At 39.7% G+C, this 27,427-nt stretch overlaps 1 protein-coding gene across 5 annotated transcripts in view; it reads right to left on the reverse strand.

Moving 5' to 3' along the window:
• GALNTL6 (polypeptide N-acetylgalactosaminyltransferase like 6) overlaps positions 1-27,427 on the reverse strand; it is a 472,288-nt gene that overhangs the window by 95,577 nt on the left and 349,284 nt on the right. For all 5 annotated transcript variants that reach the window (XM_087936415.1, XM_087936414.1, XM_026699693.2 and 2 more), the window contains exons 6-7: positions 11,158-11,343; positions 1,884-2,067 (exon numbers count right to left, since the gene is read on the reverse strand). In XM_087936415.1, coding sequence (XP_087792541.1) covers positions 1,884-2,067; positions 11,158-11,343 — 370 coding nt within the window. The remainder of the gene's footprint in view (positions 1-1,883; positions 2,068-11,157; positions 11,344-27,427) is intronic.

The raw sequence follows: 27,427 nt of genomic DNA on the forward strand, positions 1-27,427 counted from the left end.
TTGAGGCCATCTAAGTTTAACTCACTGCAGTCACAAGAGTATTTCTGATAAATGCCTATCCAGCTTCTTCTTAAAAGCCTCCAGTGATGGGGTACCCACAACTTCTGGAGGCAATTTAGATTTAAAACCTCTTTAAAAAAGCACTGCCCTGATCAGCACAAGCCTCTCCAGGCAAAATCCAAAAACTCATATAAATAGCTTGCAAATTTGAAAATCAGCAGTTTAGAGAAGGGACACAGCATTAAGGAATGCTTTGTGTAGATGCTGGGGAGAGCACTTCTACAAGCAGTTTTAAAGCAAATTCAAACATTACCTCTGCAAAGAACTGTACTTACAAACATAATACTGTAATTTGCAAAGTATAGTACAGTACTTAAAAAGAAGCAGAGCAGTTCCCAAAATGCTTATAAACAGTACTATACAATACTATAGAGTAACAAAAACAAATATTTTAAAATACTTACAGAAGCAATTCTAGCACTTCAGTTCTCAAGCCCAGGCAGCAGCATCAAAAAAATCAAAAATAATCTTGGCGCCAGGCTGGCTGCAAAAATCACCAGATCTTGTTTGGCCATGTGACCAGGGACAAAAAAAAAAAAAAACAGGGAAAAAACCCCTGCCCACTTCCAGAAATTGCCTCATAAGCCCTAACGGCACAGGCAAGACACAGAGTTAAAAATGGCGGCCACTGCAGCAGTGACTGAATTCTAGTCACATGACTATAGAGGGTTTTTTTTAAAAAAATTACAGTTTTGAATTTCTAATGCAAGTACCATTTCTGAATAAATTTGTTCTGGTGAAAATTCTCTCAAGAAACCCTTATTCAAGTCATATCTTAGCATGAAAAATGGTTGAGCTTAAGCCAGTCACTGTCTCTCATCCCAACCTGCCTGACATGGTTGTTATGACAAAACTACAAGCAGGAAAGTGTGTTGAATATATTTGCTGCTTTGAGTTATTTGTAAAAAAAAATAAACACGGGTCACAAATAAATAAATAAAAATAAGATGTATATAATAGCAACACAATCAAGTCTTAGCTAGATGAGAGCAAACTGAAATTTGATTATCTATTGTGTCTATCTCAAGCAAACAAAAATGATCAAATAAAGTCTCCTTAAAGACTATTTTGCATAATAGGAATCAACACAGATTTATTTCCCATTACCTACTATTTTTTCTCCTGTTAATGACAAACAGTGTCAGATCCCTGTTTGGGATACTGCCATTCATGTGGGGAGAAGGGGGAATATAGTATTTAGATGTACTTTCTTCCTTGCTTTGTTATTGCTTCCTTCCTTGCTTGTAACTTTTCATTTTATAACCTTTATCCTGGCGCCTGAGCGCCCTGAGATTTTCTCATCTTGTGAGGAATGTGAAGGGAGGGGAAGGCCATGTGGATTATTTCATTCTGAAAGGCGGCAGAAGATGACCCTGAGAATGCTCCCTTATCAGGATCTTAGGAGAGGCATTACAATAACATCTCAACACCTGTGGTTTGGTTGAATCCAGGTCAGACTGAAGGGAGGGGTCTCTAATCCCTATTATTCTAACTGTATTGCCTGAGGGAGCTCAGAATCTGCTTTTCTTTTGTCCTGCTTGTACTCCTGCTCAATAAAAGGTTGCTTTTGAAATGCCAAAGTTTCAAGACTCTTTACTTTCTTGAGTGAGGGGGAGAGGGCAGACCTTACAAACAGCCTTCTTTCTGATCAAATCACATTGCTAGAGGCATTCCTACAGAGCCCTTTATCCATCCTTTCATTTTCCTCACATTGTCCTACATGCTACCAGTTTTAATAAAACTGTACAATCTGAGCCTAATTTGCTCCAAGGCCCCATCAACTGTAGTGTTTCATTTTCATGCTCAGTGCAATGACTACTTACTCAAAAGGGTCACTGGGATCGGTCCTTTGGAGCTCCGGTGGAATTGGTATTCTTTTGTAATACATTTCCCAATCAAAGGCTCCACGCATGGCATCCCCTGCTTGTGCCTCATACCCAAAGTGATTGTGGTCAATGACATCGATCATCGGACATACAATAGTTTTATGGTTCACTGCAATCTGGTCTGAAATATGAAAACAGAAAATACAAAAACAGCAAGACAGTCAAGCCATTTATCACCTTACCTCCCCCCCGCAACAAAAAGGCCTTGGCCTTCTTCTCTTTTCCTCTGCTTTACTATTTCTTTTTTAAGGGGAAGATTGCTTAGGCAAGTCCCTATGGCCCTAGAAGCATTTCGGTTTTCATATCTGCATCCAGGCTCGGTCTTGTCTGGGCTTGATGCATTTGCACAATGATTAGAAGCAATTATAGTTCTTCAAAGAGAGAAGTATCCCAGCGAGACCATCAAAGTCAAACCATGTATATTTTTGTCATTGCGCTGGTCTATGCTTTTCTTCAGTCTGTCACATAAAGAGCCAACAAGGATGCTCGGAAAGAAAAATGAATGAAAAATGCTCATTTAAGGTTTGTATACAATGATCACAAATAAAATGCTGCTTCTTGTTATTGAAATATATTTGGCTTTACTCTAATCCAGTACTTGAAATGCAGGGATCTTCCAGTCCATTACACTTTTATATGCCCCCATAATACTATTTTATGTCAGAATTAATCTACAAAAATTAATTTTCAAAAAGAAAGCTCAAAAATTTCAGGGTATTTATTTCATCTCACAATGTTAGTGGCTTCAAGGGTATTCAGATGAATCCCAAGTTATACTGGACTTTGTCAGACTCATCAGGTGATTATATCTAAAGACATCTTTTCATCTACTGTGATCTGACATTGTCAGCAGGCTTTGGGTCGTTTAGTTTAGGCAATATTATCTTGTGGAGATCAAGAAGCATGCCTTCTCTGTTGGTCCTGCCTTTAGAACAGTATTTTCCTTGAGATTTGGTTAGGTATGAGACAGTCTGCCCATCAGCCCCGGATCCATCTTGAATCAGATTTGGGGCTGCCACAAGAGATGATGGGTAACTGTGAGAATGAAAGTAAAGTGAGAAGGGAGGATAGCCACAACAACATTCTTTTGGCAGAGCTCAAGGCTGAGTCTCTGGAGAGGAGTGACTGGACTTGGCAAGAGTTCAGAATGGAGGTGGATTAGCAAGTGTGACTTAAGGGTCGTCAGTAAGGGGGTTGTATGTGAGTTTAATATAGCAGGGGAAAACATGGGAATTCAGATTCGGGTTTTCCCAGATGTGCCAATATGACTTCTCTAATAAATTCCTACTTGGATAAACTTTGTCACTGAGTGCTGAATTGGGATGGAGAGTTTGGTTGGAATGCTGACGTTAACCTGAATCCCCTAAAAAGAAAATCACAGCGGCTTTTGCAAAAGCAGTGCTGCTGCCTGGGGTACTGAGCCCTGAGATTCTCCCTACAAGCATCGGGAGAGTAAAGACTCAGGAAAGATCGGAAAATCTATGAAACCTGCTGTTACCCTTTGGAGGCAGAAGTGGCTGCAGCCGAGACTGAACAAGCTGAAATCCAGAGCAGCATGAGACCCAAAGGACCAATCCTTTGGCAAACCCTGCCAACAGAACCAGCAATTGGTGTCTCTGCTCTCTGGGAGCACAGTGGGAGCCGGAGAACCGGAGCTGCCAACAAAGAGAAACCATTGTGATCCCTAGAGGCTAGCAGATTTCAGGAGTGGACGCTTCAACCAGTGGTCAGTCGCTAGCCAGGTTATCTAAAAAGTTTGAACTGCTCAGTGTGGGTCCCACGGTTCAAACTTCCCCACACGCAAATCAGCCTGGATGAGTGCTGCCACCACCAATTTTTCCACTATCTGGAGTATGGAGCAATGGCAGGCCTGAGTAAGGCATCCGCTGTGGCTCATGTGGGGGTGGCCAAGCCAAGGCCTGGGTTCCAGCAATGAAGTCCCTCCATTGTGGCTGCAGCATTGTCACTTGCCGCGACAGGACGAACCCCAAGGCCAGCAGACCGACCGAGAAGACAAGAAGGTGCAACCAGGCCAACCCAACAAGCTCCACCAGCACCTCTGGGGATGCCACATGCAGACCAAGTTCTACCCAGGTGGGCTTTTTATCCAGGACATGAGTAGATCCAATACCAGTGGGTGCCAGCTCCAATGCCATGGCCAATTCCTACAGCTGCAGCTGCACCCCCTCCAGCCACTACCTCATCACCATTCCCGGTCACTTTTTTTAAATTACATTTTTATTAAACATACACAAAAAAGAAAGAAAAAGACATTTTAAAAACAGTGAACATAGTGCAATCATCTTAATCCACATAGTTGTTTTACATCGCTAAGTCATATAAAAAGTAGTACATATTTACATTCTATATACATATTATATAATATATGCATAAACCTTAATCATTTCTTTTCTTGATCCTTCCTTTTTTCCAGCCAGTGATAAAACTTGTCCCATATTTTGTAATAATCAGATTTGTCCTTATTTTTTAATTCTTTTGTCAATTTATCAATTTCTGTGCACATCCAAATTTTCCTAATTATTTCTATTTTGCCTGGGGTTTCTTTACATTTCCACTGTTGGGCATAGGCTAATCTTGCAGCTGTGATTATATGGATTATCAAATATATAATATCTTTGTCACATTTTACCACATTAATTCCTAACAAGAAAAATTCAAGTCTATACTCTATTTTAATTTTATACATCTCTTCTAACCATTTCTGGATTTTCTGCCAAAAAATTTGGGCTTCTTTGCAATTCCACCATAAATGATAATATGTTCCATTTTCCTTATTACACTTCCAACATACAGGGGGAAGATGTGGGTACATTTTAGTCAATTTTGATGGTGGTATATGCCATCTATAATACAATTTATATAAATTTTCCTTAAATGATGTGGCCAAAGTCATTTTTTTGTTTTGTTCCCAAATTTTTTTCCAATCATCCAAATTTATATTATATCCAAAATCTTTCATCCATGCCAACATCGTTTCTTTTACTTTTTCTTCCTCTAATTTACATTCCAATAACACTTTATAAATTTTTATCAATTTCTAATCAGTTCCCAATAGTACATCTAATTGTGTTTTACACCTGCTGATTCCCCATTCATTCATATCTTTCCCATATCTCGATTGGAGTTGTAAGTAAGCCCACCATTCTATGTCTACTCCTTGGTCTTTCAAATCTTGCTTTGATCGTAATTCTCCTCTATCATTTAAAATATCCTCATAAGTAATAATTTTTCCTTGGCGGAGTAAGGGTGGGTACATCAAAGCTTCCAGTGTAAATAGCCATATTGGTGTTTCTACATAAATTTGTCTTTTAGTTTTGTTCCATGTGGTTAACCAGGTCTGCCTAATTTTGTGTCTTGGGAAGTATCTATGGCCTTCTTGTTTGTCCTGCCATAAAAAAGCATGCCATCCTGCCTGTAAATTGTAACCTTCTAGAATTAATATTCTTTTATTCTTGTGATTTAGCCAATCTTTAACGCTTGTTAGGATTGCAGTTCTACAATACAATTCCCAGTCAGGTAGGCCAAATCCAACCCTAATCTGTGGCATCTTGCAACAATTTTAATTTAATTCTTGGGGTTTTTTCCCCCATATGAATCTCAATGTCAATTTATTTAGTTAGAAGAAAAAAACTTTAATACAAATAGAGCTAAAGACAGCTAAAGCCTATTTTACTTCATGGATTGAAGTGAGATAATGATAAAATTACAGGTGTGCCATGGAAAATGATATTCCAGAAAATGGTTATTGTTATGTCCCTGGAACTCTAAGGAGTTCCCACTCAGGTCCGTTCGCGCTGCGGGGGCGGCTGCCCCCTCGTTCATTGGTTGGTCCTCCCCAGCAGCCAGCTATAAAAGCAGGCTGCGGGGTCCAACCAGTTGCTGATCGCTGCAAGCCAGTTCCAGGCTTGGCAAGCACGTTCAGTCCTTTATTATTCTAATAAAGTATTTGTTGCATCCATGCCCTGGTTCAGCCTCTCATTTCCCAAACTTAACACTGGCAACGAGGATGGGATGGCTACCAGAGGCACATTGCAACCGCTGAATCACTAGCCGCTGATCCGCAGCCAGAGAGAGCGATCAGAAGGCAATAAGAGCAAACGCTGATCCACGGCTAGAGAGAACGATCAGCAGACAACGAAAGCGAACGCTGATCCGCAGCCAGAGAGAGCGGTCAGCAAGCAGCGAGAGTGAGAAGCGTCTGTAGCCGCTTGTTAGCCAAGCTACAGGGAAAGTGAAGCGCTGCGAGCCGCAGCCACTCGTTTCTTTAGGCGCGAAATTCAAACGGCTGTCATTTGAATTTCTGCCCTAAAAGTACAGCGCGGTGCTGTAATTCAAAGTCACTGACGCCCACGCAGGCACGAATTTCAAAACGCTGCCAACGGCCGGGCAGCCTAACCACGTGTTAGCCCAGAGAGAGAGAGAGAGCTGTGAAAAGCCTCTCCAGAGCTGAAGTCACTTGCCTGCCACAGGCACAAGAAACCTTCCTACTGCTGCCCCAGAGAGATTTTTCCAACAGATTAGACAAACTGATTTCCTCACTATGAATTCCAATCCAGTCTTCCCAGCGTTCAAGCCGGATGAGGAGAAGTGGGAGTCATACAAGAACCGCTTTAACCATTACATCGACGCAATTGGGCTGGCTGATGCAGGGGAGCACCGGAAAAATCATATTTCCTGATCTACTGTGGAGCCATCGTCTTTGACACTGCCACAGCACTCGTGGCTCCACGTGAGTTAAAAACGCTCCATGGTCAGAACTGTTAGAAATCCTTACTAACCACTATTCTCCCAGACCCTCACAGATTGCCAGGCGATTCACCTTCCGTATGAGGAAGCAATCAGACAAAGAGACCATCAACCAGTACATGGCCGCCCTCAGGACTGCAGCACTCCATTGTGGGTTTGGAACCTACCTGGAGGACATGCTCCTCGATCAGCTAGTCTGCGGAGTCAAGGATCTCCACCTCCAAAGGCGCCTACTCGCTAAGAAAGACCTCAACCTCGCACAAGCCGTCGAGGAGGCCCTGGCAGCAGAGCTAGCAGCACACTCAGCCACCAAAATCCAAGGTCCTACTTCCAAGCTAACGGCAGTTCCAGTCCACTCCGAAGAGGTGGTCATAGAGGAAGGCCCCAGTGATGAAACCGACATCCACCGCCTCGCCAACGCCAGGCAACCACAGGTAGGAGCCAAGCAAGAAAGCATCAGTCCACCCAAACACATCACCCTGTGCCTATCCTGTTGGTGGATCTCACCCGAGGGCCACCTGCAAATTCAAAGGAGCCACCTGCAACATCTGCCACAAAAAGGGGCACATCGCGAGAGTCTGTCAAGCCCCTCACAACTTGGCACAAAGGCACCCTCCCTTCTCACATTCTGGACCTCAGAGGCAAGTATTGAACTGTCGCACTTACCCCCATGCCAAGCACACTTGCCATACCATTAGTAAAATCTCTCTCTCCGTTTTGTTAGAAGGTAAACCTTGTCGCATGGAGGTTGACACAGGGTCAGCGCTCTCAATTATCTCGTGAGCACCCTCAAGAGGCTACAGCCCAGTCTATCAAGAAGCCGGCTCCAGAAGTGCCAGTTTAGCCTGAAGGACTACCAGGGGAAGGACATTCCTGTAATCGGCAGAGGCAAGTTCCTTGTCAATTTTAAAACTTTCAAAGGTCACCTACCTCTAGTGGTAGTTAACGGCAACCTCCCCACACTCTTGGGGCTTGATTGGTTTCCCCATCTCGGCCTAGGGCTAACAGGAGTCCATGCTGTCTCAACCTCTGACACTGACTCCTTATTCGCTGACTACTCAGATGTATTCAGCGAGGAGCTGGGGTGTTATAACGGTACCCCTATCTCATTCTCAGTCGACCCCCAAGCAGTCCCAATCAGGCTAAAACCGCGTAGAGTCCCATTCGCTATTCGGCCTAAATTAGATGCGGAATTGGATAAATTATTAAAACAAGGGGTCATTGAGCCAACAGATTTCGCCAAATGGGAGACGCCCATTGTCACACCCCTCAAAAAGACGGTAGCCTGAGAATTTGCTCGGACTACAAAACCACAATTAATAAGTTTTTACAAGTTAGCGCTTACCCAGTGCCCGTCATTCAGCATTTATTACACACTTTTGAACCTGGCAGCATTTTTGCCAAATTGGACATGTCTCAAGCGTATCAGCAGTTTCCTGTTGACAACCAAACAGCGGAACTCCAGACCATTGTCACTCACAGGGGTGCTTTCCGTGTAAGCGTCTCCAATTTGGCGTAAGTGTTGCCCCTGGCATTTTTCAATCCCTCATGGAGCGGATTTTGCAGGGCCTCCCTGGCATAGTACCCTACTTCGACGACATCTTAGTCTCGGCCAGGGACAGACCCCAACTCTTCCAGAGAGTTCGAGCAGTGTTAGAGAGGTTCAGACAGCATGGCCTCAAATTAAAAAAAGAAAATGTGCCATTGCCACTAGACAGGTGGACTTTCTGGGTTATAAAATTGACGCCTCAGGCATTCACCCCTGGAGTCCAAGGTTAAGGCAATTCACGAGGCACCCACTCCAACCTCCAAAGCGGAACTGCAGGCCTTCTTGGGACTATTGAATTTTTACGCATCCTTCCTGCCCCACAAAGCATCAGTGGCAGAACCCCTGCACAGACTGTTGGATAAAAATCGCCTTGGCACTGGGGTCACAAAGAAGACTCCGCCGCAGTCAAATCATTACTCACGCCAGAGGCGGTCCTTATTCAGTTCGACCCCAACCTTCCATTAGTGCTAGCAGCAGACGCATCCCCTTTTGGAATTGGGGCAGTGTTAAGCCACAGGCTCCCCAATGGCTCCGAAGCTCCCATCGCTTTTTTTTCCAGGACGCCTCTGCGACAGAGCGAAATTATAGCCAAATCGATAGGAAGCTCTAGCAGCTGTCGCAGCAGTGAAGAAATTTCACGAATTTCTCTTTGGCCACTTTTTCGAGCTGGTCACGGATCATAAGCCTCTCCTGGGTCTACTAGCTGGGGACAAACAGACCCCTCAAGTCCTGTCTCCTAGAATGACGAGATGGACTCTTTTTCTAGTGGCATACTCGTATAGACTCATACACCGTCCAGGTAAAACGTTGTCCCACGCAGACACCCTCAGCCGCTGCCCCCTGCCGGCTCCAGCTGAAGACCCTGCACCGGTCCATGCTATTTTTGAGGTCACCCAATTGGACATCCCCATCACTGCCCTTGACATTGCGGCCAAATCCAAGACTGACACAACGATCGCCCAGGTACTGGACTGGGTGAGGAGGGGGTGGCCGGGCGGTGATGTTGAAACCAAATTTACGCCTTTCAAGACCCGCCTACAGGAATTATCCAGTTTGCAGGGCTGTTTGCTGTGGGGCACACGAGTGGTCATCCCGACCTCACTGCGTACCCGAGTTCTGGAGGCGTTGCACGAGGGGCACCCTGGCATCGCCAGAATGAAGGCATTAACACGCAGCTACGTATGGTGGCCGGGCCTCGACGAAGACATCATCAGATGGGTAAGCTCCTGCCATCCCTGCCAGGAATCCCGTCCAGCCCCTCCAATTGCCACCCCCATTAAGTGGGAAAGTGCCAGCGCTCCGTGGTCCAGAATTCACATCGACCTAGCCGGCCCGTTGCACGGAAAAATGTTCCTGGTGGTCGTAGACTCCTACTCTAAGTGGATTGACGTGGCACAACTATCCACAACCACCACACAAGCGATTACCAAGGTATTAACTCGCCTGTTTGTAACACACGGGCTTCCAGACTCTATTGTTTCCGACAATGGCCCCCAGTTCGCATCAACCGAGTTCAGCCGTTTCGCTGCCAACCTGGGCATCCGCCACATCTTCACGGCCCCCTTTCATCCTGCCAGTAACGGATTGGCTGAAAGAGCCGTTAGGACCACTAAAGAAGCTCTAGCTAGGTTCAGCAAGGAAGACTGGCACCACAAACTCTCCCGTTTCTTGATGAGCCAGCACTCAACCCCGTGCACAGTCACTAATAAGTCCCCAGCTGAGCTCCTGATGGGCAGACGCCTGCAGACTGTATTGGACAGGCTTCACCCACATTACTGCCCTGACTCTCCCCTCGCTTCCACATCGGGGGTTAGGCATTTTGTCTTACAGGAACCCGTGTTCGTGAGGAACTTCGCTGGAGACCCTCTGTGGATCCCGGGCGAGATCGTGGCCATCACCGGACCCAGGTCATATCGGGTCAGACTGGAGGACGGCCGAGTCTGGAGAAGGCACCTGGACCAGCTGCGGAGGCGCCACAGCACTCTCATCAGCCGTGACTCAGAATTACAGACCGGGGCGAGGCCACAGCATCAACCCCACATCAGCACCAATTCCGGTGACCTGCTTACACCAGCAGCCGATCCAGGGAATCCGAACACGGACAGCGACTTCCAGATGGCTGACCAGTCCGAACCAGTCAACGGGAGCTCGTCCCCAGTGACCAGCCCTACGAGTCCTGAGCCAACCCGCACCGAGGGACGCGTTTGTGACTCCCTACCGATCCAGCCTTCCCCTACAGACTCTGAACTGACAGACAACCCACCAGAGTTGTGCCGTTCTGGGCGCCAGCATAAACCTCCGGCCTACCTTAAAGACTATGCGTGTTCGCATCTGGGGGAAAGGGGCGTTATGTCCCTGGAACTCTAAGGAGTTCCCACTCAGGTCCGTTCACGCTGCGGGGGCGGCTGCCCCCTCGTTCATTGGTTGGTCCTCCCCAGCAGCCAGCTATAAAAGCAGGCTGCGGGGTCCAACCAGTTGCTGATCGCTGCGAGCCAGTTCCAGGCTTGGCAAGCACGTTCAGTCCTTTATTATTCTAATAAAGTATTTGTTGCATCCATGCCCTGGTTCAGCCTCTCATTTCCCAAACTTAACAGTTATGCTGTGGTTACATGCAAGCACTGTATTTGCAAAATATCTCCCATTCAAATTTTGTTTCTTCACAACATAGAATAGGTCATAGCAATGGATCTACCAAACCCTAATATCCATAACACATTATTTTTAGGAATCACAGTCAAATCAAAATATTTGGTTGCACAATGAATCTTTTTGTGTCTATATATTTGACATTGTACATACCAATAGTTATCATTTCAAAAGTGACAGAAGAGGTAAAAAAAGAAACAATGGCAAAAACACTTCAATATTCAGATTAAGGTATTTTATGGTTCTTACTTAGTAAAGGAGGTAGCCAGTTCAGATTAACTTCACAGTGTGAATCTAGAAAAGTCAATACTTCTCCTGTAGCTATTGAAGCTCCAAGTAATCTAGTGCGAATAAGTCCTTCCCGCTTCTTGGTGCGCACAATTCTCACTTTGTCAATATGAACCATATATTCCTCCAGTTTTTCTTTCAAATGTTCTACAAAAGATATGGATAAGAATATGGAAGCTTAGGTTAGGAAGGGATGACTCAAGAATATATGATCCTTTTCATTATACATATTCACATTCACTTTGCTTTTTAAATCCAGAGCTCCTCATTGTTTGCCAAACTGTCTGAGGAGCTTCATAAATGACAAATGGTTTTTTTGTATAAATACAGAAAAAGAAACAACTGACATTTTAAATCTCTTCATAGCACATTCACTGTTGGAAAACTTCCAGCCTGCACAGAATCATAATTATAATGACCTCAAGATGCTCATCCACCTCCAGAGCCTGCTGTCCAAGGCCAAATGAACATTCTGGCATATGGTTTTGCACATGGTGCCCTTTCTAAATAAGCTTACTAGCTTATTTATGTAAAAATATGGATAGTATGAATGTGTATTTATTTCCATTTATATAGTGAAATCAGCATTAATGAAGGTGCAAGATCGAATCCATTTTTGGAGTAACCTCAAAAACTAGATACATTTTTTCAGCAAATAAACAATTGCTAAGGCTTTATTAATAGCAGTTAGCTATGTACCCCTTCCCTTTCAATTCCTCTAGTTGACATTAGGAAGAATGAAAGTCAGAACAGGCATCAGAAAACCAGAAAGACTGTGAGTTCTAGGGTGCCTCAGATGCAAAGCCAACTACTTATTTTCCCTAAGTCTTCTGAAGAAGGCAATGGCAAATCACTTCTCTATCAGAATACTCAATCAGAATGCAGTGGGAAAGGATCTTGGAGGTCTTCTAGTCCAACCCCCTGTTTAAGCAGGAGACCCTATACCATTTCAGATAGGTGGCTGAAATGGTATAGGGCCTTCTGCTTAAGAAGGAGGTGGCTAAAACCCCCAGTGATGAAACACCTACAGCATCTGAAGGCAAGCTGTTCCACTGGTTAATTGTCCTCACTGTTAGGAAGTTTATCTTAATTCCAAGTTGCTTCTCTCCTTGATTAGTTTCCATCCATTGTTTCTTGTATTCCCCCCTGGTGCTTTGGAAAATAAGTTAACTCCTTCTTCTTTGTGGCTGCCTCTTTTCTCTAGGTTGGCCATACCCAATTCCTGCAACCGTTCTTCATATGTCTTTGTCTTCAGGCCCTTAATCATCTTAGTTGCTCTTCTTTGCACTTTTCCAAAGTCTCAACATCTATTGTGTAATGTGACCAAAACTGCATGCAGTATTCCGGGTGTGGTCTTACTAGTACTTCTAGTAAGACCACAAGTTCTAGTACTTCATGTGATTTTTTTTATACAACCAAGGATTGCATTAGCTTTTTTGTATTAGCTGCTGTTGCACACAGCTGGCTCATGTTTAAGTGATCATCTCCAAGGTCCCCTTCACAGTTACTGTTTTTGAGCCAGGTTTCACCTAATCTGTACTTGTAACTTTGGTTTTATCCGCCTAGGTGTAAAACACTGCTTTTCTCCACTTTTTCATTTTGTTGGATAGGGCCCGTTGTTCAAGTCTGTCAAGATATTTGTGAATCCTGAGCTTGTCTTCTGGGGTGTTGGCTATTCCTGCCAGCTTAGTGTCACCTGCAAATTTAATGAGTTCTATTCCTTCATCTAAGTCATTTATGAAGATATTGGCCTAAGACAGAAACTTGTGGTAGAAACTTACTTCCCTCCATGCAGATACAGTACCATTAAGAACTACTCACTGAGTACAATTTGCCAGCCAGTTACAAATCCAAAAACCTGCAGGAATTTGTTTAGGCAGTGTCTGAAAATTGGTCATAACTGAACAGAAGAGGAAAATGATATGGCTTGCACACCTGTCTTTTTCTAAAACCAAATATAGCATTGCTTTCCTAAAGTATATCACTCCACCAAATTAATTATTCTAACATCAATACATGTGTCCCCAGCAGTAGTGGGATTCAAACATTTTTATTACTGGTTCTGTGGGCATGGCTTGGTGGGTGTGGCAGGGGAAGGACACTGTAAAATCTCCAGTCAAGAGTGGTGGTATTTGCCAGTTCTCTGAACTACTCAAAGTTTCCACTACTGGTTCTCCAGAACAGGTCAGAACCTGCTGAATACCATCACTGGTCCCCAGCCATTATGAATACAAGTTGTGGATTTGGGGGTCATGTGGCATCAAATAAAAATAATAATAAGTAATAATAGAGAGCCAATTTGTCACATTTTGTTTAAGGCAGCAGGTTAGAGAGTAGGAGACCATGAATTCAAGTCCTGCCTTACCCAGGAAAGCCAGCTGGGAGACCTTGGGCCAGTCACCTTCTCTCAGCAGAAGTCATCTCATCTCTTATGAGGTAATTAGGAGAAGGAAGCTGTGTTGTCTATGTTTTCTATCTTGAGTTATTTGTAAAAAATAATAAACGGGATATAAATAAACAAATCTTGAGTTTTGTCATTACCTATCATTTGGATCCTAGAAAGGTCATGTAAGATTTTTTTTCTGTAGAAGTTCCAAGGATATTATTTAGGTACCAATAAAGGTTTCTCTTGAAGTCTACTGTATGGAATGCAGTAAATGGTAATGGAAGACCAGTTAATTATTTTGTAGAGTTCATGACTGTGCGTCAAAAATTAAAGTTTTGTTCATCTACTATAATCTGAATATTACTTAAACTTCCTTGCATCTGCTATTTTCCTAATAAAATTGTGTATATTAAGCATACTATTTCTTGTGGCAAAAATCCACACCTTACACTTTTCTTTTTGCTGCCCTTTAGCAGTATACATTTTTGCAGCCCAGATGATAATCATAATATTAGTTTAATTAATATAATCAACTTAATTAATGTGACATTTAGTGTTATCCCAAGAAAATGAACTTGCATAAGACCAGAAGGATGCCCAGTTTTGACTCTATGAGCAAATTTAGATATGACTCTAAGCTAAGTAATCTCCAGATAAGCATCTGATAAAAATAACCATTAGTTCTTTGCTAGCGTTTAGTGATTATCAGGATTTTCCCAACTCAAATTGAACAGCCTTAATTTTGAGAAGCAAAATTTCTTACTCCAGTCAAAAACTAAGAGCAAATAAAATTAAGTTTAAGTTCAGATCTTTACTATAGCAGTAAGGATGGTGGAATGTATATAATTTTTTGCCCTTATCACTAGAAATTATCTAGTGACACCGTTAAAGCTTATCTATATCTGAATCAGAAGAACTACATTTAGGTGTAGTTTTATGACTTTTGCAGACAAAATAATTTGTATCTGTTCATAGTCAACTGTCAGCAGGCCAGAGATTGGTGAATTGGGATTGTTGATACCTCGCAAGTCATCTGGGAATCTGTGGACTGAGAAACTGGGCAAGGTTCTCCATGAAATAAGTTTTGTCCTATTTGGACTTACCTTTTTTGACTCAGATGAGCTACCAAAAATAGACAAAGAGCTATATCAAAAAAGTAATAAACATCTATTTGAGAGAGGAGGTAGTGATAATGATTTTGAAGAGGTTTTCCTCATCAAAAGTAATTTTTGATTCAGGCATCCATCTCCCATATCTTTTTGGGGGTAAAGATTGTGGAGATGATGATGGGCAGCAACTACAGAGAACCTACCCAGGTCAATTCTATGTGAGGGATAAGGGAACAACTGAGCAAGGAATGTGATGGAAATCTTAATTATGTACACTGTTGTATTATGCTCAGTTTTTTAGTTGGATGATATTATTTTTCATTATAAATTATTTTTTACTGTGGTCTTTTAATTTACATAAATACATTTATTTATTCATCATATTTGTTCATATTAATTTTTTATCATATGATGATGTGGAATTAAGATTTATTTGTCAGCTGCCCAGTGTCTTTGATTGGGGAGACACACAAAATTTTAGTCAATAAATAATTAACTTGCCTCAAATAATTTCAGGACTTACACTAACAGATTTACAATTATAAAAATATTTGCCATAATACCTATTGCATGCAAATAAAATAGTCAGTATTGTTAGGGATATACCCCTAGCAAGAATCTGCAGGGCAGTCAGGCAGGCAGGCAAAATATGTGAGATAAGTGTTGTGTAGCTTACACTCAGTAAACCATACACAGTGCCAATTAAAGTAGTTTTATTCCAGCAAGAGTTAAAGCATAGTCAAAACAGTCCATATATCATACACTTATTTCAGTCCGTCCAGGGATTATTCATTTGCAAATTCCAATGTTGAAAATGAGAGGTCGGTACACTTACAAAATAACAGTCCGGTAATTTATCTCCTCGCAGTAGAGAGAGATATGCAACAAACTCAGAAAACTCCTCTCTTCCGTCTGCAACTCCAGTAATTGCCAGCAAAGCGTCAGGGAATCGTCAGCGTCTCATCAGCATCTCTTGCTCCCTCTTATGGTGTTTTCACACCACACCCAAAATACATGCTTTGCATTTAAAGTAACACACACTTTAAACTAAGAATCATAGCTTATATATATATTATCTTACCCAAACTAGTTAGGTGACCAATGTTATACCTAACATTCTCCCCTTTTGGGTAATATAATAATATATATAGCTATTTACAATCTTAGCCCATAGTCATCACAACTCTCTTTGTGTTTCACTGCACCTTGGGCTTTTGTAAACTGATCAGCAATATTTTGCTCAGTCATACAATACTCCAATCTTATTAAACCATCTTTTACAGATTGTCTTACATTCAGATATCTAAGATCTGTATGCTTATATCTCGTTTTTACAGCAATATTTGTAGCCATCTGTATGGCTGCTTGATTGTCCTCATACACAACAATGGAATCATTAACAGTTAATCCCATATCCAACAACAACTGTTTATACAGAATTAAATCAGTACATAATAAAGATAGACATGAAAATTCTGCTTCCATTGTGGACACACTTATGTGTTGCTGTCTAATTGACCTCCAACCAATTAATGCTTTTCCTAATAGTATAGCCATTCCTGAAGTTGATTTCCTAGTGTTTATATCTGTTGCAAAAACTTGCATCAGCATATGCACTTAAAATCAAATCATCTTTTGGCTCCAAATACAATGCATAGTGCATTGTCCTTTTAAGATATCTTAAGATATGTTTTGCTGCTTGCCAGTGTCGTTCATCGGATTCAGTGTTGAAACGAGCCAATTGATTAATGCTATAGGCAATATCTGGCCTTGACCAATTACTAATGTATGATAGACTACCAATTAGCGACTGATAGATAGTCTTATCGAATTTTGAACTCTGAGCATCAGTCCGGCAAAATTCCTGACTCATTGGAGTTTTTGCTGGTTTACAAAGTTCCATCTTATATGTTTTTAGTAATTGATAAATCTTATCCTCTTGAGATATCTTATAGCCACTATTGGTTTTATTTATTGTCAATCCGAGATACTGTTTTATCTCTCCTAATTGCTTTAATTTTATCCTCTTTCCTAATAATGATATTATTTCAGTTGCTTCATTATTAGTTTTTGTAATTAATGCAATATCATCTGTAAACAACAACAATAATGACACTATTCCATTTTTCTCTCTTTTAAATAAACATGGATCAGCTAAACCTGCTTTAAACCCTATATTGTTTAACTCCTTAACAATATATTGGTTCCATTCATAACCAGATTGTTTTAATCCATAGAGACTCTTTTTAAGTTTCCAACAGTCATTATTAGTTTTATCATCCTTAATCCCTACAGGTTTCGTTAGGTATATAGTGTGCCGCAATGGTGCATGCAGATAGGCAGTTTCTACATCTAAATGATTTATGATATAGTTTTTCTTAGCTGCCCACACTAAAGCTGCTCTCAAGGTTGTTGCTTTTAGACTTGGTGCAAACACTTCATCATAATCACATGCAGTTTGATTAAATCCTTGAGCTACCAACCTAGCCTTATGGGTAACAGTCCCATTTGTACCTGTTTTTAATTTAAATATCCATTTACAACCAATGGACTTTTCACCTGGAGGTAATCTTACATTCTCATAGACTCCCATCTGTCTTAATGAATTCAGTTCCTTTTGCATTGCTGTATGCCAGTTCTCCTGATCCTTTGCAGGATACAATTTTAGTTCTTCCACAGTGGTTGGAATTTTACTAATCTGGCACACACTTGCCTGATACCTATCAGGTGGTCTACTTACTCGTGTTGACCGTCTAGGTAGAACAGGACTCACAGGTGGACTCTTATCTATCACCTGTTCCTGGTTATCTATTTCTTCTTCACTTATTTCTTCTTTAATTGGTTCTATTTTCACTTCCTTTACTTTCTCTTCACTAGTATGGTGGCTCGGGCCCCTGTAGGTTTCTATGATTACACTTTTATTCGAATCGTGTTCCAATTTTTGCCATCCCACATGTTCCAGGAATTGAGCACTAGCACTACAATAAATTCTAGTTGTGCCCTCTTCCCAGAACCTGTAAGATCTATGGTTTGATTCGTAACCTACAAAATATAATCTTTTAGCCCTATGCTGTCCCTTATGTCTCAGTTGTGTAGGAATATGCACCCATGCTGGTGCACCAAATGTGTGCATGTAGCTTAAGTCAGGTTTTCTACCATGCCACCGTGTGAATGGTAATTCACCTGTTGTTGAGTTAACAACATTATTCAATATATGATTACCACACATTGTTGCTTCTCCCCACAAATTCTCAGGTAATCCTGAATCTGACAACATAGTACAAGCCATTGCCTGCAGTGTTTGGCCTCGCCTTTCTATAAAGGAATTATGTTGTGGCCTATATGGTGCAGACCTTTTATGTTCTACACCTGCCATCTTCAGTCTATTTTGGAATTTATTATTTATAAATTCCGTACCATTATCAGTTACAAGAGTTACTAGTTTCCTTTTAGTTTTTCTCTCTGCAAACTTCAACCAATTAAAGAAATTTTGATATGTTTCCGTTTTACTCTTCATTAAATAACAGAAACCATATCTAGAATAATGATCCATTATACTTAATATATAACGAGCACCTCCCACACTTGGTTTTTTAGGACCTATAATATCAGCAAATACGACCTCTAGAGGCTCCTTAGTCTTAAATCCATTAATTCTATTTGCTGGTATTACCTTGCTTTTTTCCTGACTGCAAGCATTGCAATGCAAATACTTACTGCAAGGCTTCAGTTTTATACCTTTAGACAGTTCAACCGTTTGCTTGAGCAGTTTAAAATTTATATGCCCTAAACGTCTGTGTAACAAATGTATGCATTCATCATGAGGTTTAACGTTATTATACACTGTGTTAGCCACCTCTAATTGATTATCATTTAACACATACAATTCACCTTTTAAAGTTGCAGTCACTTTTTTACCTTCCTTTTCTATTATGCAGTTTTCTCCCCTAAAGGTAACTACATAACCTAGTTTAATCAAAACTCTAACTGAAAGGAAATTAAACTTAAGTTGTGGTACATATAACATTTTTACATTTTCTTTTATGCAAGAACAATATGCTGTACCTTCAGCTTTTGCTTTAAGTCTCCAACCATTAGGTAATGATATCTGCTGTGAACTCGTGGACATCTTAATAAATCTTTTCTTATCTTTTGTTATGCAGTGCGATGCTCCACTATCTACCACCCAAAAATTATTATTGTTCACAGTTTGGTTGCTATACATGGCTAACTCTAAGCACTTTTTATCCTTTTGATGCCTTTTTGCATTCTGGCTGGCATTTTGGCTTTTTTCTTTCTTGCAGAATCTGGCCAAATGTCCTTTTCTTCCACAATTAAAACATTTTCTAATTGTGTAGGCTGACGAAGATAATTCCTCTTCTTGTGGTTGTTCCCTTCTGAGTTGATCCCTTTCAAGCCTTCTCCTGGCTTCTTCAATTAATCTGCCAGTAATGTCAGTTAATGTGAGGTTATCCTTTGGCAGCACTTCCAATGAAGTTACATAATCGTCATAGCTCTGATCTAATGAAGACAAAATTATATAAACCTGATGCAGTTCAGTGAAGATAAGCTCTTTTTCATGCAGCTCTTGAAAAATTCTCTTCATAGTGTTTATATGAGTCAACATGTCTCCATTCTTTTGAAGATGTGTTCTGAACAGCTTCCGTGTAAGATTTATATGAGCTCCTACACTGTCTCGAACATAAATCTTCTTTAAATTCTCCCAGCACTTAGCAGCTGTTTCTTCTCCACGAATATGGACAAGCTGCTGGTCACTGAGTGTCAGTCCTATTATACAGAGAGCTTGTTCATTTTTCAGTTTCCATTCTTGTAACTTCTGGGCATCATTTTCATCCTCTGGATCCCAAGCATCTACCTCTGGTGGGTTTTGAATTATATGCCACAAACCTTCTCTGCGTAGAAGTAGGCTGCATTTCATAGACCATGAAACATAGTTTGTTCCATCCAGTTTGGATATTAGAGACAAACTTGGTAAATTAACTTGTGCCATCTTTTTCTGGATATTAAACTATAATTAAACACAGCTGTCTGTTTACAGTATTGTGTAACTACACTAGCTCTCACTTTATATAAGCCTGTTATATCCTGGTTAGTCTGACTGTGCAGCTGGGCCCATAACCAGTGTTAGGGATATACCCCTAGCAAGAATCTGCAGGGCAGTCAGGCAGGCAGGCAAAATATGTGAGATAAGTGTTGTGTAGCTTACACTCAGTAAACCATACACAGTGCCAATTAAAGTAGTTTTATTCCAGCAAGAGTTAAAGCATAGTCAAAACAGTCCATATATCATACACTTATTTCAGTCCGTCCAGGGATTATTCATTTGCAAATTCCAATGTTGAAAATGAGAGGTCGGTACACTTACAAAATAACAGTCCAGTAATTTATCTCCTCGCAGTAGAGAGAGATATGCAACAAACTCAGAAAACTCCTCTCTTCTGTCTGCAACTCCAGTAATTGCCAGCAAAGCGTCAGGGAATCGTCAGCGTCTCATCAGCATCTCTTGCTCCCTCTTATGGTGTTTTCACACCACACCCAAAATACATGCTTTGCATTTAAAGTAACACACACTTTAAACTAAGAATCATAGCTTATATATATATTATCTTACCCAAACTAGTTAGGTGACCAATGTTATACCTAACAAGTATTATTCAAACTAGAAATTTAGGATAATTGCTCAATGTCAAAGCACAAAGAAATGTGAAATTATTTCAGATTTATATTATAAGAATCAGAATATTTCTATAAAACTGCTATGCGATAATGAGAAAGTCCCCTAAAATGAAATAACTAATATATTTAGGATGCATGCATCCTGGTAATTTATTATCACTGGATTCTTTTCTGGAATACTTGCTGTGACACTGGAGCATTAATCTCAGATAGCTTTTTTATATGGTAAGATATTGCATAAATTCCAATTTTAGACAGAATGGAATGGACTGAGAAGAAGTAATTTGGCTATGTTTATTTATTTATTTTTTTGTGCAATAATGGTATATGTGAAATGCAGGCACCAGTATAATTTCTGATCAAAATGGGGAGTTGGTTCTTAATTTAAATTATTTTTTAAAAATCATTATTTTCTTCATGCTATTTACTAAACAAGGTAATCAATCAGAGAGCAGATATATGCCAGGAATCTGCCAGATAGGAACTGGCAGAAAAACAGACAAATAAAATGATATGCAGGAACAGGAGCTTTATAGGTTGTCAGTGGCTTGACAAGCAATGATAAAGGACAGTATTATGGTTCCCCTAGTGACAGTCTATAAACAAATTCTCTATTGTAATTATTTTCTGTGTGTCGTTTTTATCTTCATTTAAAGCAAAGAGAAATTTACAGAAAAATAGCAAACAGGCAATTCCTTTCCCTGTCCTAATAACTAAGAGGGACTTGGCAGAATGGTCCAAGATATGCTTCAATCAAGACTGCCAATGTCCTTGGCCCATTTTTTAGAGTTGCCAACATTTTTTGAGATATTTCACAGCCTGGGCGAAAAACCTTTAAACATCTCCAGTAATGCTGTGATGATGAGAATCGTGTCTGTTGATTTTCTGTCTCTCACAGAGGTAGTGGGGTCATTAGGTAAGAGATTGAAAATAAAACTACTGCCTCATAATGAACTCATATTTGGAATACAGTGTCTAGTTTGGTTGCCTCATCTGAAAAAGAATCTAATAAAACAGTATAGTAGATGGAACAGTATAGTAGATGGAAACTAAGCAGTCAGGGACTCAAAAGGGACTCCCATGTGAAAAGATTATAATTGCTCTTCTGGAAAAAAAGATGATTGGAAAGAGATCATGATTGATCATAAAATCACGATTGATAAAAGAAAGTGACCAGAACATGATTTTTCTCCCCTATCTAAACATTATGGCAAGTGGTAATAAGATAAAGTTGACTGGGAAGAGAATTAAAACAGAAAGAAGAAAGCACTGCCGATTAAGCTATGAATGTAATTGCTAAAGGACACAGTGATGATCACTAGCTTGGATGGCATTAGAACAGAATTGGATTAATTAGTGGAGGACAGTTCTGTTAAGAGCGATTAGCTCCACATTGGGAGCAATTCCCTCACAAACTGTTTCAGGGAAACAATGGCTGAAGGAATATGTCTCCATCTTCTGCTTGTAAGGATTTCAGGGATATCTGGATAGCAACAGTAGAAACAATAGGTTGAACTATTAGAATAGTAGGGTTATTCTTATGTTTAAAATCAGATGGCTACTGACAGAACATTGGATGTAATTGCATCTGAACACAAATTTTTGTATATCAATTTTTGCATAGAGTAGGGCAAAAAGCAGAAAATAAAAATATTGGTTGATGCTTTGCTATATGTAGTTCAAAATGCAAAAAGAGACATTTAAATGATATAAAGAAAATTAAATTCATTGTATGCTCAACAAAGATGAAGGTTTATGACTTCTAAGCTAGGAAATATTTGAAATTATCTGGAGACAATTTTCCTACAAGTAGAGAGTCAACAAAAACTTCTTTTACAGCCTTATTCCTTAGGCTTTTCTTTTCTGTTTTAGGAAGCTAGAAAGTATGGGTGCAAGGGCAATCTCTTATTTGTTTTTCTTAGACAGTCCGAAGTACTTATTATTACTGGATTTCTTCTATCTGAGACACTGACAGGTCATAATGGCCTTGGCAGGTGACCAACAGTTTGAAGCCAAGACTGTTTAAAAGTTTATAAGTACTCTACTCAGTCCATATAAACTTTCCAAGCTCAAATATCAATTACATGTAAAAGTTGGGTGTCTGACAGCCAATGGGATAAATTTCTTGTACAGGAACAGGAAACACTAAGGTAGGGCCCAACAGAGGGTATATAAGGGACTCTCAGCATCTCAGCCCTTCCTTCTTTTCCTTCATCCAACATCTTGTGATCATCCTTTTAACTTTGGAGCTCCAAGCCATGTGGTCCTGTCCATCATTAAACCATCTTTCCAAACAGCCTCCAAGTTTTCAGTGTCTTTTTCCCCACTTGGAACTGAACCCAGGGTTATATCTTCCAACAACATATAAGAAAAATTTCTCCATGCATAGTACTTACATTTTAAAAGATTTATTTGCATTTTCTATAGCTATTTTTGCTATGTATTTTGAAGTTTTTTTCAAAATAAAGTTTGTTAACTATAGTTCAATAAAAATAAATTTAAAAATGTAAGAGTTAAAATAGATATAAAAATCATTTAGCTTAAAAATCAATTAGTCTGACAGCTTTTTTGTTAGTGGCCCCATAAAAATAAGAGTTTTTTAGAATTATGCCACAATTAATAAAACCTTTTAAAATATCTTATATGAAGTTGCTTGCTTTAAAGTAGTGCTGGTCTAAAATTGTTTTAAAACTGTTTGCTTCAATTTAGACTGTTCTTTAAAATGGTTGCTTTCATTAAAATGTAATTGATTATTTCAGGAGCCTTTTAGATAAGTTTGACCTGTCGGATCTTGCCTAAAAAAAGCTGTCTAGGACTATTTTAATTAACTGAACAAATTAAATAGGTGTAAGCTTGTTCTTGACTGATGTTATTTTACTGGTTTTTCCTTCTTTAACAAAAGAGCAATACAAAATGGAAATTTTGTATACTTTGTATATAATATACTGCATATTGTGTAGCATTTGGAAATGTTATGCATATAATCTTGCTTACTGACCACTTGTTATATGATAATTTTATGGCCATTAAAAAAGCTTTCAAAGCATCTTTCAGCCACAGGAATTGCCACTACAATCAGTATCCTTGCCCTTTTCTCGTATGTTTTTTTCTTTTCTTTTTTCCTTTCTCACACAGCAAAGAGATTGCAAAAGAATGCATTGCAAGAGATTAAGCTGTTTGCTTTCTTACAAAATGAAAGCAATGTGATCATACATTACAGTGGGGTGAGGGCATACTATGCAGACAGTTTACACTACTCTCTTTTAAAAAAAAAATCCTCTCAAATCTCTCTATTCTACAGGAGTGAAGAGGGGAGTGGAGTGGAGAAAAAAAGGAAGCAATTTCTGTAGGCAATCTCTTCTTTGCCTGACCCTTGCCTGCTGCCAGCATAATTGCATTGCTCTTCATGGATAGAAAAGCCAACAGATTACTCTCTTGAAATATTTTCCTCTTTGATCTCTAAACTCCATGATAGAAGAGAAGGGTCAGACAAAGAAGAGATTGCTTATAGAAATAACTTGTTTTTTCTCCTCTCCTCCTCCTTCAAGAGAAAATGCAAGGTTTCTGAGGAAAGTTTGCCTTAATTCCCCACACACATACCAGCAGGTACTGGAGAAGAAGAGATTTCAAAAGAGTACTATAAACTTGATGTGCAGCACACCAGAAAATTCTAGTTCCAATCTGCCAGCACTATCACAGCTTTTGATGTATACAACACAGAAACCAGGCATTCAAACATTCCAAAGGGTAGGAGAATGATTAGGTGGCAAAGAAAAGCAGAAAATGTGAAACTTAGCAGTCTTGTCTCTTTTCCAGACAGAAAGGTAAGTTATGGTCATAGGGTAACTTAGCTGTTATGGCTCACCAGCTGCCAGTGGAGCTGGTGGCAGACTTGGACAATGAGGAGGTTGGGGAGGAACTTGGGGCAGTCCTGCAGTCTGGGGAAGGCTCTGATGGGTGCTCTGCGTTGGAGGCAGAGATGGGGCTAGGGCCATCCAACATTTTTCAGATGCCTTCAGAGTCAGAGATAAGTGGGGAAGAAGAACAGCTGGAGCCTATTCTAGATGTGCCTATGCACAGAGCTGTCAGGAGAAGGTAACAACTAAGGAACAGGGACTGACTTGGAAGAAAAGGCACAGGTAAACGCTGAATGGCCCCTCCCATAGGGAATAAATAGGAGCAAAAGGGGAGAGGTGTTTGCTGGAGACAATTAGTTCGCCAATTATTGTGAAGATTTGCTTATCTGAGTTCATGCCTCACAGAGACTCCTTGTCAAGTATTTCCTTTTACAGCATTGCAACTGGAAGCTGTCGGCCAGGCAATTATCCAAGGATGGATAAGGTTTGTTCTTACACTTAAACCTGGAAAGGATTATTGCTGGGACTTTTCTGGGTGTGAATTCACATTAACCAAATAAAAAGGGTTTTTTTTTTCAGGACAAGAAGTTTGTTTTGTGATTCTGTTCAGCCTGGGTCAGAACATTAGCGACTGCTTAGCATCTAGAGCAGGGGTGTCAAACTCAAGGCCCAAGGACCAGATCAGGCCCTCAGGGTGCTTAGATCTGGCTTCTGGGGTTGCCCTGGAAACAGCAAAGGACTGGCCTGCAGTGCCTCTGCCAGAAAAAATGGAACTCAGGGAGGACGTATAGAAAGTAGAAAATAACTAAAAATTAATACAAGATAAAAAGTTGGCATATATTGCTTCCCACAAATATTTTTCCTTTTCACAACTGTTCTCAAATTTGGCAAATGTAGTTAGATATAAGTCCATGGAGATTCTCAGTCATTCAAGTCATGGTTGTCCCAAAGGTACTTTTTTCAAGAGGCAACTGGACTTTCTGGTGTTTCTTTGAAGATGTTTCATTTCTCATCCAAGAAGCTTTTTCAGAGCTGAAGTTGAAAAGCAAAACCTCTTCAAAGAAAAACAAAAAGTCCAGTTGCCTTTTGAAAAAGCACCTTTGGGAATAGTCAGACATATATTTACTGTTTAAGGTTTAAGAAAACATTACACCACAATGTGTGCCAATTTGAGTTATTGAAGGATATAAGTTAGTTATTTAAGAGTTCTCAGAAGTTTCTACTGCTCCTTAATACGGAAGTCGTGCATTAAGTCAACTGGATTTATTTAGGTAGGCCAGTCTCTTTTCTAATTTCCTATTAGTTTAATTGACAGTCTGTTTCTCAGCATAATTTGATGTTAAATGCTGCTGTTAAGCTTTAAACTTTTCCTCTCAAAATAAATGTTTGTCATAAGATACGATTAGTTCACCCTCACTCCTCAGTTTATTACACATTACACACTAATTCAATATTTACCAATAGTCATAATATTGTTTCAGAATACCACGGACAGTCAAGACTGTAAAAAATAGATCACCGAGTAGATATCAATCCAGAGTTTTCATTTCAGGCATAGGGTAAAACTCTTTGTGCACATTAAGCAAAGACAATGAAGGTTTCATTTTTGGATAATTGGAAAGAAAGAGAAGAGGATGACCAGTAACAAAATGAAAGGACTTACTCACAATGATGATGGATGCACTGTTGTAGCAAGGTTTACTTATTTATAATACTGTTAAAAGTATCTCATATTTTGTAACCTTATACTTTAAGTTTCCTTGTTTATACATAAATCCTTCTCTCATGTACTTTTAGTTTTTTTTAAAGGCTATCATTTCCTTAAAATCATTTAGTATAAAACATAAAATAAATCTGAAAATTTGCACCATTTTTAAATAGGCAGAAGAATGTCCCGTTTCCAGTTAAGAATTTATGGAAACAGCCTATCCACATCTACTTCCATCACAATTTTGATAAATCTTGGACAATTTATTGAAGTTTAAAAAAAAAATCCAATAATTTTAAAATTATTTAAAATTATTTTAAAATTATTTAAAACCATTGAAAATATGTTAAATATTTTTTTAAAAAAATTAAAAATCAAAAGTATTATAAGTTATTCAAATTTGACCTGAATTATTCTTCAGTTGGCTTAGAAGGTCAAATACACACACACGCACACACACACAAAAGAGACCCAGATTCATTTATTTTTATTTTATTTCATTTATTTATTTTGATTTGTCAATCGCTTACAATATAATAGGTATAAGTAAAAACATAGTTATGAATACATGAAATGGGTACCTATAAGAAAAATAAAATAAACAATAGGACAGGGACGGGAGGCACATTGGTGTGCTTATGCACACTCCCTACAGACCTCTTAGGAAAGGGGTGAGGTCAATAGTAGACAGTCTAAGGTTAAAGTTTTTGGGGTTTGGGGAAGAAACCACAGAGTCAAGTAGAGTATTCCAGACATTGGCACTTTGTTGCTGAAGTCGTATTTCCTTCAGTCAAGTTTGGTGCAGTTAACCTTGAATTTGTATCTATTGTGTGTTATTATGGTTGAAGCTGAAGTATTCATTGACAGGTAAGTCATTGCAATGTATGATTTTATATACCATACTTAGATCAGACCAAACATGGCGTAATTCAAGGTTTTCTAGGTCTGGAATTTCAAGTCTGGTGGCATAAGGTATTCTACAATGAGTAGAGGAGTGGAGAACTCTTCTTGTGAAATATTTCTGGACTTTCTCAACTGTGCTAATATTGTCTATAAGATCATAGTTGCCTTTTTTGAAGTTATAATTGGGGATTATGTCATTGTGATGATTTTTGTGTGGGCATATGTTGAGACAAAAGTCAATCATATTCAACTGTTTGCCAAGCTCTAAATCTCACTGAGTGAAGCCTAGTTTATATATATATATATATTGACATCTTTGAAGGAAGGTTGAGAAAACCTTAATAGTCTAATTAAGAGGAAGAAATTGAGATGGGCATTGAACAGGCTATATTAAAGGACAATGAGTTTACATAAATAATGGAAAAAGAAATGGACTTTTTCTTTAAAGAAAATAGAAAAAAAGAAACATCACTATAAAATGTGTGGGACATGGCCATAGCATATATGTGACGATTACCCAAAACATATACAGCAAAAAGAAACAACAAAAAGAAACAACAACAAAAAATAC

Source organism: Pseudonaja textilis, chromosome 6 (genome assembly GCF_049901715.1).
Source record: "Pseudonaja textilis isolate UNSWEBS1 chromosome 6, rPseTex1.2, whole genome shotgun sequence".
NCBI lineage: Eukaryota > Metazoa > Chordata > Lepidosauria > Squamata > Elapidae > Pseudonaja > Pseudonaja textilis.